This window comes from Urocitellus parryii, chromosome 3 (genome assembly GCF_045843805.1).
Source record: "Urocitellus parryii isolate mUroPar1 chromosome 3, mUroPar1.hap1, whole genome shotgun sequence".
NCBI lineage: Eukaryota > Metazoa > Chordata > Mammalia > Rodentia > Sciuridae > Urocitellus > Urocitellus parryii.
The window spans coordinates 194,593,991-194,608,863 of record NC_135533.1 but is presented as its reverse complement, the minus strand read 5'-3'; the positions used below and the strand labels follow the sequence as shown (position 1 = coordinate 194,608,863).

General features: G+C 46.3%; 1 protein-coding gene across 1 annotated transcript; it reads right to left on the bottom strand.

Moving 5' to 3' along the window:
- Positions 1–3,329: 3,329 nt before the first annotated feature.
- Positions 3,330–13,196, bottom strand: LOC113191776 (3-ketoacyl-CoA thiolase, peroxisomal-like). The gene is made up of 7 exons (XM_077795664.1): positions 13,132–13,196; positions 5,870–5,893; positions 4,941–5,021; positions 4,237–4,427; positions 3,881–4,051; positions 3,555–3,613; positions 3,330–3,446 (listed from the first exon to the last, which is right to left on the bottom strand). Exons 1-7 carry the CDS (start codon positions 13,194–13,196, stop codon positions 3,330–3,332), a joined length of 708 nt encoding a protein of 235 aa, XP_077651790.1.
- Positions 13,197–14,873: the final 1,677 nt, after the last annotated feature.

The window sequence follows — 14,873 nt, the reverse complement described above, 5'->3', positions numbered from 1 at the left end:
CTTGACCATTTATCAGAATCACCTTGTTAAAATACAGATTTCTGGGGCCTACTTCCAGAGTTTCCATTCAGCATGACAATACACACTAGTAACAAATGGCCACTTTATTTTTTTATTTTTTTTAAAGAGAGAGAGAGAGAGAGAGAGAGAGAGAGAGAGAGAGAGAGAGAATTTTTTAATATTTATTTTTTAGTTTTCAGCGGACACAACATCTTTGTTTTGTATGTGGTGCTGAGGATCGAACCCGGGCCGTACGCATGTCAGGTGAGCGCGCTACTGCTTGAGCCACATCCCCAGCCCTGGCCACTTTAATTTAAATAAGTTTTAAAATGCAATTTCTTTGTCATATTGTCCACATTTAAAGTCCTTATAGCCACATGCAGCTATTGGTCACTGAATTGGATAACATGGATATAAAACATTGCAGCAGCTTACGTGAAATTGTATTGGTATAGTTGAAAACGCCTAGGAGATACAATCAAATATTTCCAAGGTTTTATTTTTATTTTTTATGGTGCTAGGGATCGAACCCAGGGCCTTGTGCATGTGAGGCAAGCACTCTATCAACTGAGCCATATCCCCAACCCTCTAAGGTCTTAATAAAGGGTCTTACTGACTTGCTGTTGACCCCTGTGGTCTAGGAATCTATATTGGCAATAGGTGCCTTGGGGAAATCTGCTGAGCTAGGTCCATAGACTTGTCTTTGGGAGCCAGGAGCTCATGCCTCATCCTGTAGGTCTGTTTGGTCTTGGCCACTTGACTGATTTCCTCAACTCATATTCCTTCTGCCCACCTCCTAATAGCAGCCAGACCTTATGGAAGGCAAAGAAGACTTGGACACACCCCTGCTTCAAACCCATCACAGGCCCCTCACTGGTCTCAGGATAAAGTCAAAATCTTTTCTCAGCCTTACAGGTGGCCAGAACCCAGCCCTGGTCATTCTGGGTAGCAAATGGTGGTTTGCTTATTGACCCTCTCCTCTAGCCTTTGATTCCTGAGGGCAAGCAGGGCTGTCCCTGCTGGGCACAGACAAGGGTTGGGGCAGCATGTGTAGAATGGATGTCCACGTGGTGGCGCTGCGGGGCTGTTCATCAGGCAGCCTGGACTTGTCTGGGTCCCAGCAGACTGAGCTGGGCCAGGGACTGTGCCAGACTTTGCTGGGCCTACAGGGAGCAAAGAAGGGAAGCAGAACTCAGCTCCAAATGTGAAAGTATCATCTCCTTTTAACAACCTGAGAAGATTCTTTAGCACTTTAGGAAGGAGGAGGGGTGAGAAAAAGAGAGGAGAAGGAAACCTTATGGCTGACTGACCTACCAACATAGAGAAGAGCACAGAGTTCTATGGCAGTGAAGTTGGAAGGGACAGCAGTGGGAGCAGATGGTGCCATCCTGGCCTCTTCCCAAGCATAATTATAATTGTCCCTGGCTTTTGATGATGATGTGGACCCTCTGCTACTAGCTATGCTGCTGCCCGTGCAAGGTTCCCTCTGTCCCAGTGACTCAAGCTCAGAGCCTCCAGCAGTGCTCCATTTCCTGCCAAGTCAAAGGCTTTGTCCCCCAGGTGGTGGCCCCGTCGTCACTGTGGCTGTGCCTAAGCTGTAGCTCTTCACCAGCGAGGTGGACATAAGAACCTGTTTTGTGAGCCAGCAGAGTCCGGGAAATCTACCTGATGAACCTCAGCAGCTGAGGAGCTACTGGGCTGTATATACTGATGGCCAACTTGCTCACTGCTTCTTGTGGAGTTGAGATCAAATCAACTTCTAAAACCATGTGCCCAATCTGTGAAGGCTGGCACACTAGGGCTACTGCCACCCAGTTGCCTTGCCTGGTGGTGTTGGTAAGACCAAAGGTGACTCCTGAGAGGATGGGCTGACCTGGAGCAAGGGAAGGCTACCAGCATAACAGATGAAGCTGCCTGAGCCCACGTGTGTCTTCCATTCCTATTGATGCAGGATGGCAGAGTGCCACCCAGAAGGCTGAGGCCTTTGGGGTCTCCCCAAGCAAGTGGGTTTCTGGAGGCATGACCTACCAATGTGACTCCAAGATCCATCACCTTGCAGGTGTTCTTCACTCCTAGGCACAGCTCCTTCCCCTCTCCCTGGCACAGGGCTGGGGGCCCCTGCCCAGAGCTCTAAAAACCTCAGCCTCACCCCTCCCACAGGAGCAATGAGCTGTTTGAGTCCACCCTGGTAGTCGAAGTTATGCTGGGTGGGGGATTCTGCACCCTAAGGCTCCAGGGCCAGGTTCTTACGATGAAAGTTTCCTGGAACCTCACCAGCATTGAGGTTCATCCCACCCCCAACCCCAGTCCCAGCTGAGTGAACAAAATGGCACAAGCTGAGGAGCAGGTGTGCTGGTCAGGACATGGACTGGGGGATACTAAGAAGCTCCTGGGATGAAGAAGCCCCCTCAGGGAAATCATGGATTAGGCCCTGCATTGTAAGTCCCCAGAGCTAACACAAAGGATAGGCCACACCGATGTGGAGGCTATGGCAGTTCAGACTCACTACTCAGATGGAGCGCACAGAAGTCCAACAAGGAAAACAACCACCCTTGGAAAAATCCACAGCCACCAAGATGAGATAACACATGTTGATTATGTCCATTGTACCCTCATTCATGAGGCCACACTTCCCTAGGATTTACATGGGGGCCTTGTGGCCTGATGACTCACACTGACTTTGTCTGGCCCAGCTAGAGGGGGCCTGGTGGTATGGCCCAATACCCCACTCACTCCTGTAGTGTGTCATCCATGTACACAGTTTCCAACTTAGTTGAAGTGCCTTGATTTGTCCCCATCACCACCACCAGTGCCTAATTTCTCACGTGGATTCGCTTCCCAAGAGTTACTCTCTGGCTGCCAGAACAGGGCCGTCTGGGTAGTGCCTTGAGCCAGGGACTCAGTTACCAGGGTATTCAAAGACAGCAGCAGCTCCCATCCCAGTGCCAACGCACATGGACACCACTCCATATGCCCTGGAAAAGGGAACTACTGTGGCTGGGCACAGGCACTCTGGGCAGAGGCCCAACAAACAAATCCCCTGACCAAGGCCATCCTGAACAGAGGATACAAAACCAGAAGACCAGATCTGTGGGAAATCTGTCTCTTGACTGCCCATCTAGGCACACACTCAGTGGCAGATGCCCTCTGTAAGCCAAAGGCCCTTTTGAGGCTGACCTTCAGGGACATCAGGGATCATGTCCCTATATGCCCAGTTCAAAGTGCATGTTGAACTCCCAAACCCCCACCCTTTGAAGCCCCAGCTCAGCATTCCCCATGACACTCCACAACACCCCATGGGGAGCAGCCTCACCTCTTTCCACAGTGCTTCAGCTCGTTGAGCATGAGATGACCTGTTGTGCCCCAGTGAGGCCCAGGGCCACCGCTCCTCCCAGAGGGTTCATCTTCTCAGGGGGGATTCCTAGCTTCTCCACACAGTAGACAGCCTGGAAGGAGCCAGAGCAGTGCCTGGCCACGCTGGCCCCCTCCCCTGCATGGCTTGTCCACTGGCTCCCACTGGGTGCCCAGGGCCCAGTCTATGGTGAATCTAAGACTCCCTGGCTTACAATGGCCTCATTGATCTCAAAGATGTCCATGTCATTTACTGTCAGCCCTGAAGGCGAGGTTCAGACCTGAGCTGACAGAGACCCCTGGGTGGGGAGGCATCCGGGTATTCCCAGACCTCTACCCATATACAGGCCCACAATTGCTTAGTGTGTCTGTTATTTCAGAAGTGAATGGGTCACAGCTATGGGTTAGGAAGACCTTGGGTATGGAGTTCTAGCCCCACCTTCACTCTGCAGCACCCTGAGGACCATTCGTAGTACCTCAAGCAGGGCTTGAGGGAACCCAGGTCTAAGGTCTGAAGGAGCCACCTGACCTGCTTTCTCCAAGGCTGCAGGGATGGCATATGCAGGTCCAATGCCCATGACATCAGGTGAGACCCCAACCACTGCACAGGACCTCAGGACCCCAAGGATGGGGAGGCCCAACTCTTCTGCCTTGGACCTCCAGGCCAGCAGAACAGCAGCTGCCCCACTGCTAGTGTTTGCTAGGGAGGAAGTATTGGAGGTGAGGAGCATCAGGGCAGAGCAGAGGAGAACCTGCCCTCCCATGGGCTCCTGCCGAGGACCCGGTTGGCTCTTGGATCCCAGAGCAGAAGAGCCAGGCGGTGGCAGTCACTGGTGATAGCTGTGTTTCAGTCCTGGTCCCGGACCTGCTCTGGCTCATGCTCACAAGCCGTGGTGGAGCCGCAATCCTTGAAAGCAGGCTTCAGTTTGGCCAGGCCCTCCATGGTGGTGTTGGGGCAGATTCCCTCAACCTGGGACACAGTGATGCTCTTCTTGATGCCCTTGTCATCGTGGATGGTGGTGGTCACAGGCACAATCTCAGCGTGGAAACAACCTTTTCTCTGGACTCTTGCTGCGCTGCCCACAGCAGACAGCCAGGCTCAGGCTCCCCTGGAGCGCCCTTCCTCCTGTCCCCACTCTGGCCCATTGTGGCAGACATGCAACCTCAGCCTGCTAAATTCGGGGACATGTCTGGTCCTGGAGGACATTGGAGGGCTCAGCTGGAGGTCCTGAGGAAACCCTGTTCTTGGGAGGGGGAGGCTCGCCTAGGGTCATCCAGAGCCTCCTTTGCTATCAACTCCAGGTGTCCACATCATGGTTAATTCCAAGCTCAATGGGGAGAAGGGAGCTTGCAGGTAGTTTTTGTTTCTTAGAGCACTCAGATACTCAACATCAACAGTCAAGTAGGGGACAGTGAAGGGCCACCAGTTCAGAATGGTACTGCCCCCTTTCTGTTCCCCAGCTGGGAGGTTTGAGGTTTGCAAAACCCTGATACACAGCTTTACCCTTGGGACAAGTCCACCTCAGACCTCAGACCACTCAGGTTGGCCTCACAGTCTCACCTTCTAGCTCTTTCAAGGTCTCACTCACTTCTGCCATGAGGCCAGCACAAAGGTATCTTGCTTCTCCCTTGAAACACCAAACCGCTTAACCACGTTCTCTGAGGTAATCCTAGAACACAAACAGCACACTGGTTCAGCATTGGTCTGGGAGCCTGGGGGCCAAGGCCAGGCTATAACACTGTGTTTTTACACTGGGCCCATGGGACTAAAGGTGGGGAGGGCTGGTCCATGCCACAGAGACAATAGTGAGCACTCTAGAGGTGGCACGCCTTTCCCCAGCCTTGGCATGGAATAGACAGGGAGTCACCCTGCTGGCCAGACTCTCTTCCAAGTGGGAGGGTAGGCTGCATACAGGGCAGAGCAGAAGAGAGCCTGTTCCCTGGTGAGTTGCCTCAGCTGAAGAAGAGAGTCAAGGGGTTTGTTGGGGGCCCTAATGGCTCCCTATGGCCAGCTTCTACTAAGGTCTCCAGGTTGCCCATGGAGGTACTATATGTGGACAATTCCAAGATACAATCCAAGCCTCAACCTCCTCGTACATCCATGGGAACCAGGCCTCCCTGCCCACAGGCCTGGCAGATGGCCCCAGCTCAGTGGCACTGGCTGCTGACCAAGGTGCTGGACTGATGCAGCACACATCACAGGTTGCATGTGACAGGCCCCAAGGTCCCTCACCAGCATGTTCAGGGATCAGAAGCTCCCCACAGTCAACATTCTAGGATCCCATGGTTTCAGGAGATGGGCTGTCATTGTCCTACTCGTGATTAAGCACTCAGAGGGGGTATGACAAAATGGGCTATATGTGGAAACTCAGAGAAGACTCAGGGGCCTCAGGGACAGGAAATTATGGCAACTTTGAATTCTATGCTCATAGTCCCTGCAGAGCAGATGTCATCCAAAGGAGAGAGGAAGAGGGTTGGCATTGCCAGAGATGAGGAGGAGCTGAGGATGGGCACCTACCGCACGGGGATCAGGCAGTCTCTGGTGCTGAGAGCCACAGCCGAGTCTGTATGGCCCCTGGCATTTTGCCAACAGTATTGATTGACAGGCAAGGCGTTAATATCCGCCTCTGCCGCTACTTTTGAGTTCTAGCGCTAATTTTGAGTTCTCGCGCTATTTTTAGTTCTCACGGGGATTCCCCGGGAGTTCCCATTGGTTGGTGAAGGGCAGGAGGAGGGTTTTCCCGGGGAGATATTTCCGGCTGGGGGTTCCTGGAGGAGCCTCGTGGCTTTTCGGGAGGATTCCCCAGGAGCGTGTGTGAGGTTTTTTCTTGCAGTAGAAAAAATAAAATTTGTTCCTGCTTTAGTGGCTCGTGATTTGTGCCCAGCCAGACTGCGGCATTTGGCGGCCCGGACGGGGAACGTCTGAAGCTTCGGGGTAAGTGAAATTGCTTACCCCTAAGGGAAGGCAAGAGAATGGGTGACCATTTTAAAAAACAATATGTTCTTGCTTTGATTTGTTTTGGTTTTGTTTCAAGCTGCCTATCCCTAGAATTTTCTCAGGCAGACTGGGAAAAATGGTTGGCTCAAGGTTTGAAGTTGTTTGCCCCTGAGGAAGAGATAGAAATAGACCACAAATGCACATGTCCAGAAAATAGGAAAATTGATACAACGATTTTTTGTTCCATTTTTGTTTCATTCTGTTTCGGTCTTGTTTTGTGTTATCTTTTTGGGTTGCGTTATCTTTGTAACAGATTAGAAATTAGTAAAAAACAAACTGAAAGAGTGTTAAATAAATTGTTAGAGGTTCAAACCATGGAGAAAGACAATTTAGATCAAGCAAAAGAGAAGGTCTCTCAAGCTAGTCAGACAGAGGAAGAAAATTTAAAGGAAGAAAGCTTAGAGGAGAAACAGCTATCAGGGGGGAAGCAACAACAGGAGGCTGCTACTAACACCGATCTATCACCAGAGGGCGTAATTCAGCCAACAGCTCCACCTATGGAGATAGCTGAGCGGCCCTCAACCCCCTCAACCCCCGTAGTTGATAGATGGGATCCTGAGACAGGACCTCAAAGATTAGCATGCCCTGTACTTGAGCAGGCAGGAGGGCAGCGAATTCACCGTGAGTTAGAGTTCAAAACAGTGAAGCAATTAAAGGAGGCTGTAACAACCTATGGTCCTCATGCACCCTTCACTGTAAGCATGGTCGAATCCATTACTAACTTGGACATGACTCCAGCAGATTGGGCTAGCATGTGTAGATCTGTGCTAAATGGAGGACAATATTTGTTATGGAAGGTTGCCAATGAGGAATTTTGCAGGGAGACAGCTAGACGAAATGCAGCAGCCGGTTACCCTCAAAGAAGTCTAGAGATGTTGCTAGGAAAAGGACCTTATGAGGGTCAGCGGCAACAAATTCAATATGATCCTGCTGTATATGCACAGATTGCTGCAGACGCAGTTAGGGCATGGAAGACTTTACAAGGACATGGAGATTTACAAGGTCAGCTATGTAAGGTAATACAGAGACCTAATGAACCTTACGCTGACTTTGTAGATAGGCTTATTCAAACAGCCTCCAAAATTTTTGGTGACACAGAACAAGCAATGCCATTTATAAAACAACTGGCTTATGACCAAGCAAATCGTTGCTGCAGAGAGGTCATTAGACCATGGAAACATGAAGATTTAAACACATATATTAAATTATGTAGAGACATTAATGAACAAGGACAAGTCTTGGCAGCAGTACAACAGGCTTTAGATGCCAGGCCAAAAACATGCTACAATTGTGAACAAACAGGACATTTTAAAAGGAGTTGCCCCATAGGAGGAAGGTATAACAAAGTTAGGTATCAAAGGAATAGAACACCAGATATTTGCCCACGATGCCGTAGAGGGAGACACTGGGCTAATGAATGCCGTTCTCAAACCACCATAGAGGGTACTCCATTATCAAAAAATGGACAAGGACCAGGTGGTTACCCACGATATCGTGGAGAAAGGCATCAGGCTCCATTGCCAAAAAACGGACAGGGGGGCCCAATGCTCCGGGGCCCACGACCACAAATGTACGGGGCACTGGAGGAACCCAGAAAAACCATGGAGGAACCCAGCAACCCCATCAGGGTAGTACCCAGGACACATTATCCATCCGATCTCTCATCAGACGAACCAGAGGGAGCGCAGGGTTGGACATCTGCGCCTCCGCCAGAGCAGTACTAACTCCAGAGATGGGAGTTCAAATCATTCCCACAGGAGTAAAAGGACCTCTTCCCAAAGGAACAGTAGGCTTATTGTTAGGACGTAGTTCTTCTACGCTAAAAGGACTTATGATAAGTCCCGGGGTAATTGATCCCGATTATGAAGGTGAAATAAAAATTATAGCTAGTTCTCCAAAGGGTATATCAGTAATTTCACCAGGAGATAGAATAGCACAGTTATTAATAATATCCAGCCTACATGATAAATTTTCCAGTACTACTATGGAAAGAGGTTCCAGGGGTTTAGGCTCCACAGGTGTAGATTGGGCTATGCTGTCTTTGAATTTAGATTCTCGCCCAATGCTAAAACTAAATATTCAAGGACATGAATTTAATGGGCTACTGGATACAGGTGCAGACCTTAGCATCATATCTCGTCAAGAATGGCCAAAACATTGGCCATTACAACAAGCCACTCAAACGCTTCGAGGCCTAGGAGTGGCAACTAATCCCCATAGAAGTGCAATGGTCTTAGATTGGAAGGATCCTGAAGGATGTGAAGGAACTATACAGCCATATGTATTGGATCATCTTCCCGTAAATTTATGGGGACGAGATGTCTTAGATCAATTAGGTTTGACATTAACAAATAATATCAATCAAAATGCACCCACTATTATGGCTAGACAAGGTTTTAGGAAAGGAAAAAGATTAGAAAAACAAGAACAAGGTATAGCAGCACCAATACAAATAGATCAAAGAATAAATAGACATGGACTGGGTTTTCAGAAGGGGTCACTGAGGCAATAAAAATCACTTGGAAATCAGATAGACCGGTATGGGTTTCTCAGTGGCCCCTGACTAAAGAAAAGATACAAGCAGCCCATGACCTGGTCAAACAACAATTAGCAGAGGGACATATACAACCTTCTGTATCTCCCTATAATACTCCCATTTTTGTCATTAAAAAGAAATCTGGTAAATGGAGATTATTACAAGATTTAAGAGCCATTAATAATGAGATGGTTATTATGGGACCTGCTCAATCAGGGATTCCTCAATTGTCTGCTTTACCAAAAACCTGGTGTGTTTTAGCTATAGATATTAAAGATTGTTTCTTTTCAATTCCAATTCATCCTGAGGATAGTCCACATTTTGCATTTACTATCCCTGCACTGAATCATGAAGGTCCTGATCAGAGATATGAATGGAAAGTGCTCCCTCAAGGGATGGCTAACAGCCCAACTATGTGTCAAATTTATGTTAATAAAGCAATCCAGCCACTTAGAAATCAAAATCCTGAACTACAAATATTTCACTATATGGATGATGTATTGTTAGCACACAAAGATAAAAACACATTGTTGGAATGTTATGCCACACTTACAAATTTGTTAAAAAATTATAATCTAGAGATAGCAATAGATAAAGTACAATTAAATTTTCCAATTAATTATTTAGGAGTTCTATTATCCTCAACCATGGTCCGTCCACCTAAAATTCAAATACGAGTAGATCAACTCAAATCACTTAATGACTTTCAAAAGTTGTTGGGAGATATAAATTGGATAAGGCCTTATCTAGGCATACCAACAGGAGAGTTGGGACCTTTATTTGATATCCTAAAAGGTCCATCAGATCCAAATTCACCCCGCATATTAACTCCTGAAGCAAGAAAGGCATTAAAAATTATTGAAACATATATGGAAAATATGCATTTGGACAGAATTGATATAAGTTTGCCTTTATTATTCATTGTAATACCAACAAAAAATATTCCTACAGGAGTATTTTGGCAAGAAGGTCCATTATTGTGGATACATTTATCTTACTCTCCTAACACTATTCTTACTAGGTATCCTGAGGCTGTAGGACAATTAATACTGAAAGGAATAAAAGCAGCAAAGGGAGTGTTTGGAATTTCTCCCAATAAAATTATTACTCCATATACTATGGAGCAAATTGATGAGTTAGCTAATGAGTTAAATACATGGGCAATAATCATGTGTAAATCAAATGTTTCATTTGATAATCATTTACCATCTAATCCTTTGTTGTCTTTTTGGTCTAAGCATCCTGTAGTTTTTCCTAAAATGACAAGAAAAACACCTATCGTGAATGCTCCAAATATATTCACTGATGGGTCTAATAATGGTACAGCAGCAGTAGTTACCCCTGATCAAACTTTTACATTTTTAGTTCCCAAACAATCAGCTCAAAAGGTAGAGCTCAATGCAGTTTTACAAGCTTTTGTGATGTTTAAAGATTCTGTATTTAATTTATTTTCTGATAGTCAGTATATAGTTAATGCTATAATATCCCTTGAAGATGCTGGTAGGATTTCCCCTTCCTCTACTGTTTTCTCTTTGTTTTCCACTATACAAAGTCTAATCTGGGATAGAAAAGATCCATTCTTTATAGGACATATCAGGGCACATACAGGATTGCCTGGAGCCCTTAGTTTGGGCAATGATTTAGCAGATAAAACTACACATGATATACATATTTTTTCTACTGTAGAAGAAGCTACAAATTTTCATAAAAGGTTTCACGTTAATGCTAATACTTTACAAAAGCGTTTTAAAATAACTAAGGAACAAGCCAGGCATATAATAAAACAATGCCAAAATTGTGTGACCTTTTTACCACAAGTTAATCTTGGAGTCAATCCTAGAGGACTGATACCTAACCATATTTGGCAGATGGACGTCACACACTTGCCAGAATTTGGAAAATTAAAATATTTACATGTTACAGTTGATACTTCTTCCGGATTTTTGATGGGCTCCCTTCATGCCGGAGAAAAAACTAAAGATGTTATAGCTCATTGCTTACAAAATTTTGCCACTGTGGGTGTTCCTAAACAGTTAAAAACTGATAATGGTCCTGGTTACACTTCTAACTCTTTTAAACAATTTTGCTCATCTTTTGGTATTACTCATATAACAGGAATCCCATACAATCCACAGGGACAAGGCATAGTTGAAAGAGCTCATCAAACTATTAAAACGTACTTATTAAAGCAAAAAGAGGGAATTGGAAAGGGGTATATATCCCCCAAAGATAAACTTAAAATAACCCTTTTTACTCTAAACTTTCTAAATTTGGATTCATCAGGACTTAGTGCTGCGGAAAGACATATGTATCCGAAAAATGTACATAAGCCTAAGGTACTTTGGAAAGATATTCTAACAGGACAATGGAAAGGTCCCGACCCAGTTATTGTCTGGAGTCGGGGTTCCGTTTGTGTGTTCCCACAGGGAGAACAGCAGCCGATTTGGATTCCAGAGAGGTTAACCAAAACAATTTCTACAGAAAAAGAAGATGATTTGACTGAAATCCATAACAGCTGATATCCAGAGCTCCAGCTTGGCTATTCTTACATCTGCGACAGTGATTAACCACGGTGCCTTTTTTCAATATCTATTTTATTATTGCATTTTTCCCACATCATAAAGTTCTATTTTATTTTTTGAGCTCATACAAACCTAGGTTAATGTTTTTCTGATCAGTTTTGTTTTTTGACTGTGTTTTATTTTTTGACTGTGGAGTTTTTAAACATTGCAATGGAGATTTCAACCTAGGTAAAGCTACAAGGCCTTTATTATTGTCTTATATGTTGTATGTTATGTGCGCACACTTCTGTTTTGTGTTGTATGTCTGTATGTGTGTATGTCCATATATCTTATATGAGGAGCGCTCATGAATAAATGGATCCGAATTTTTTTATTCACGTGATTTTAATGGTTTAATTTAGATTGGGTAAACAGCTGTTGAAAATTGTTTTTATATGTGAACAAATAAGGAGGTTAACAGATCTGTTTGTTTGCTTTCACCTCTCCTTCTCATTATATTTAATAATTCTGTTCAGGATAATGTAAATTGTTCAAAAAATTGTTTTCTTAATGCCTGTTGGAATGTTACATAATTTTTTTCCTAGCATCATTGCCAGAATTCCTATCTTCATCCCAGTGCTGGTGAAGACAAAGATAAAACCAAACTACAGCTTCTTCGGTAGCTATCAACAAACTGTATAAACTGATGCATCAGTGAATAATAACTCAACAAGTAATGCTCAATCAAGGAGTAGATTTACTTTGGGAAGAAATGGACATATTGACAGATTCCTCTACTTTGAACTGCTTGCAGAACTTGCCTGGACTATGTATCACTTGTATGCATTGTGAACTATCTGTTGGTGCAGCGAATTGTGGTAATGCTGGCATCTTTGCTGATGGTGTCACCGGTGGTACAATTTTTCAAAGGAGCCCTCAATTGGCTTGGTGTCATGGCATTTTTCATCCTCCTCCCTTCTACTAGTGATGGTCTAAAATTTGGGGGCCAACAGAGGTGAGGCAAAGAACCTCACCCCCCATTGGCACCAAGGACAAGTTTGGGGGCCAACAGAGGTGAGGCAAAGAACCTCACCCCCCCCACTGGTGCAAAGGCCTATCCACAAGTATGGCTGTATGCTGGACCGGTAGTCAGTGACGGGTATGATCCGATTGCAGTGGTACCAACCTAAGACAGGAGGCTGACGCCTAGAGGTCAGTTCATCCGATGACGGGTAAGGACCATATGTTGAATTGGACTACCTAACAGGCACGGTCCCTAAGCCACATTACTTGTTGTTTATTTAAACAGAAGGGGGGAGATGCTGAGAGCCACAGCCGAGTCTGTATGGCCCCTGGCATTTTGCCAACAGTATTGATTGACAGGCAAGGCGTTAATATCCGCCTCTGCCGCTACTTTTGAGTTCTAGCGCTAATTTTGAGTTCTCGCGCTATTTTTAGTTCTCACGGGGATTCCCTGGGAGTTCCCATTGGTTGGCGAAGGGCAGGAGGAGGGTTTTCCCGGGGAGATATTTCCGGCTGGGGGTTCCTGGAGGAGCCTCGTGGCTTTTCGGGAGGATTCCCCAGGAGCGTGTGTGAGGTTTTTTCTTGCAGTAGAAAAAATAAAATTTGTTCCTGCTTCAGTGGCTCGTGATTTGTGCCCAGCCAGACTGCGGCACTCTGGCCTTCTGAGGATGGACCTCCAGGCCATCTGGACATGTTTCCTATACTGTGGGGGATACTAGAATGTTTTCTGGTTCCCCTTCACACGGGAAGTAATGTTTCCAGGGTTCAACCTCCAACCCATAGACATAGACTCCACCTTAGAAGGAGGAAACTGAGGTGAGTCAAACCAGCTAGGGTTCCAGTAGCAATAGCTGGACATTTGGCAAGAGATGGGAAGAGCCAGGGAGCCTTTAGGAAGTGCAGTGTCTTGGAAGCACCTGGCCAGAAAAGTAGAGCTGGGGCTGGGGCACTGCTGAGCCCTGTCTCTACTCCACCCCAGGATAGAGCACTGCATTCCCAGGGGCAGGAACAGGCCTCTCTAAACTTCCACTGAACCGGCCAATTGGCAGCTCCTGAGGAAAGCATTCTAGTATCCCCCACAGTACAGGAAACATATCCAGTAAGCCCAGGCCCTGCCCTCAGGGCCCACAAACTCAGAGGAGGAAAGACAAAAAAATTTAAAGTCAGTACAAAGCTCACATTGAAAGCCAACCTGAGTTGTACAGGCAGAGAGGTGTAGGCTGAGAAGGGGAGATAGCTAGGGTAGAGAGTTCTCTCCTCTGTGAGGAGAAGGGAGGCAAAGGCCTCAGAAAGGACAACAGGTGATTTCCATCCAGTGTCCAAGCACTAGGCTGAACTCAAGCAAGAGAGCACTTCAAAAAGCATCAGTCACATGATAAACACCTGCTGGTTTTAGCTTGTTAAAGACTCTATTTAATCCTGTTATGAATCAGGACAGAGCTGAGCTACAGATCCCCTTTTCTAGAGGAGGACACTGAGGTCCTGAGTGGATGGTAACCCAGCCTGAATCCCAATTTAGGCAGTCTTGCACCAGAGCTCATTCCCTATTAGAAAGTGCCAGGAAACAGTCCACAGAGTCTAGTAGATGGTCAGTTTGTGATGTGGAAATCCTCCTAGCCCCAAACCTTGGTACCCCAGCAACACAGCTTAAGCTGCTGGGAAATCAGATGCCCACTAGAAACTCATGAAGTCTCAATGCTTCAAATTACCTACCCCTACGCTTCCCCAGTAAGACAGAAACACCAGGGACACCAAGGGGCCATCTGGGCTATGGCCCTTGCCCTGCCTCTGTTTGTGGTCTTTGGCTACCCTCCACCTAAGACATAGGTCAGGCCAAACAAGGGTCAGCCAGGACCTGGCCTGAGACCGGTGATCCTTCCTATCAATAAATATTCTACAAGAGGATTCTAAAAGGCAAGCAGAAGCATGCAATGACCCAGGCTGGTCACCTTTAAGGCTGCCACAACCTCCCTCACCCTGCTTGACCAGCCCCAGCAGCTGTGCCCAAATTTGTAGACACTGCCAAAAACAACTTCAGAGCTCCTTTTTTTTTTTTTTTTTTTTTGCAAGCAAAGATGAAGCCATGGTATGGATGGAGGTGACAGTGGGCAAATCACCAAGATATGAAAATGCCCCTCAGAAACTGGTAGACATCCAGATATTTCCATCTGAGGACCGAGGTAGAAACAAAGACACAGATACCCCAGGAAAACAAACAGTAATATATAGTAGGAAACTATTCCTGGCTTTAGGGAACCAAAGCTGCAAATTATCAGAATCATCAAGAATCAAGTAAAACCAAGCAAGAAAGTTCAATTGCTATGTATTTCCAACCCGCTGCCCAGTTTCCAGCCTCACAGATTTCAAAGAGAGAATGCTAAGAGGTCACCTGCCCTCACCTGCAAGTGCTCAGATGTGGGCAGCCAGAGTTGGCTCCAAAAGTCATGTCTCTGCCTCTAGAGGG

Coding starts and splice junctions, on each gene's coding strand:
- LOC113191776 (XM_077795664.1), bottom strand. CDS start 13,196: ATGTCTATGGGTTGGAGGTTGAACCCTGGAAACATTACTTCCCGTGTG. Junction 5,894..13,131: donor GTGAAGGGGAACCAGAAAAC/ATTCTAGTATCC, acceptor GGCTCTCAGCAC/CAGAGACTGCCTGATCCCCG. Junction 4,428..4,940: donor GTGCTGGCCTCATGGCAGAA/GTGAGTGAGACC, acceptor TGCTGTGGGCAG/CGCAGCAAGAGTCCAGAGAA.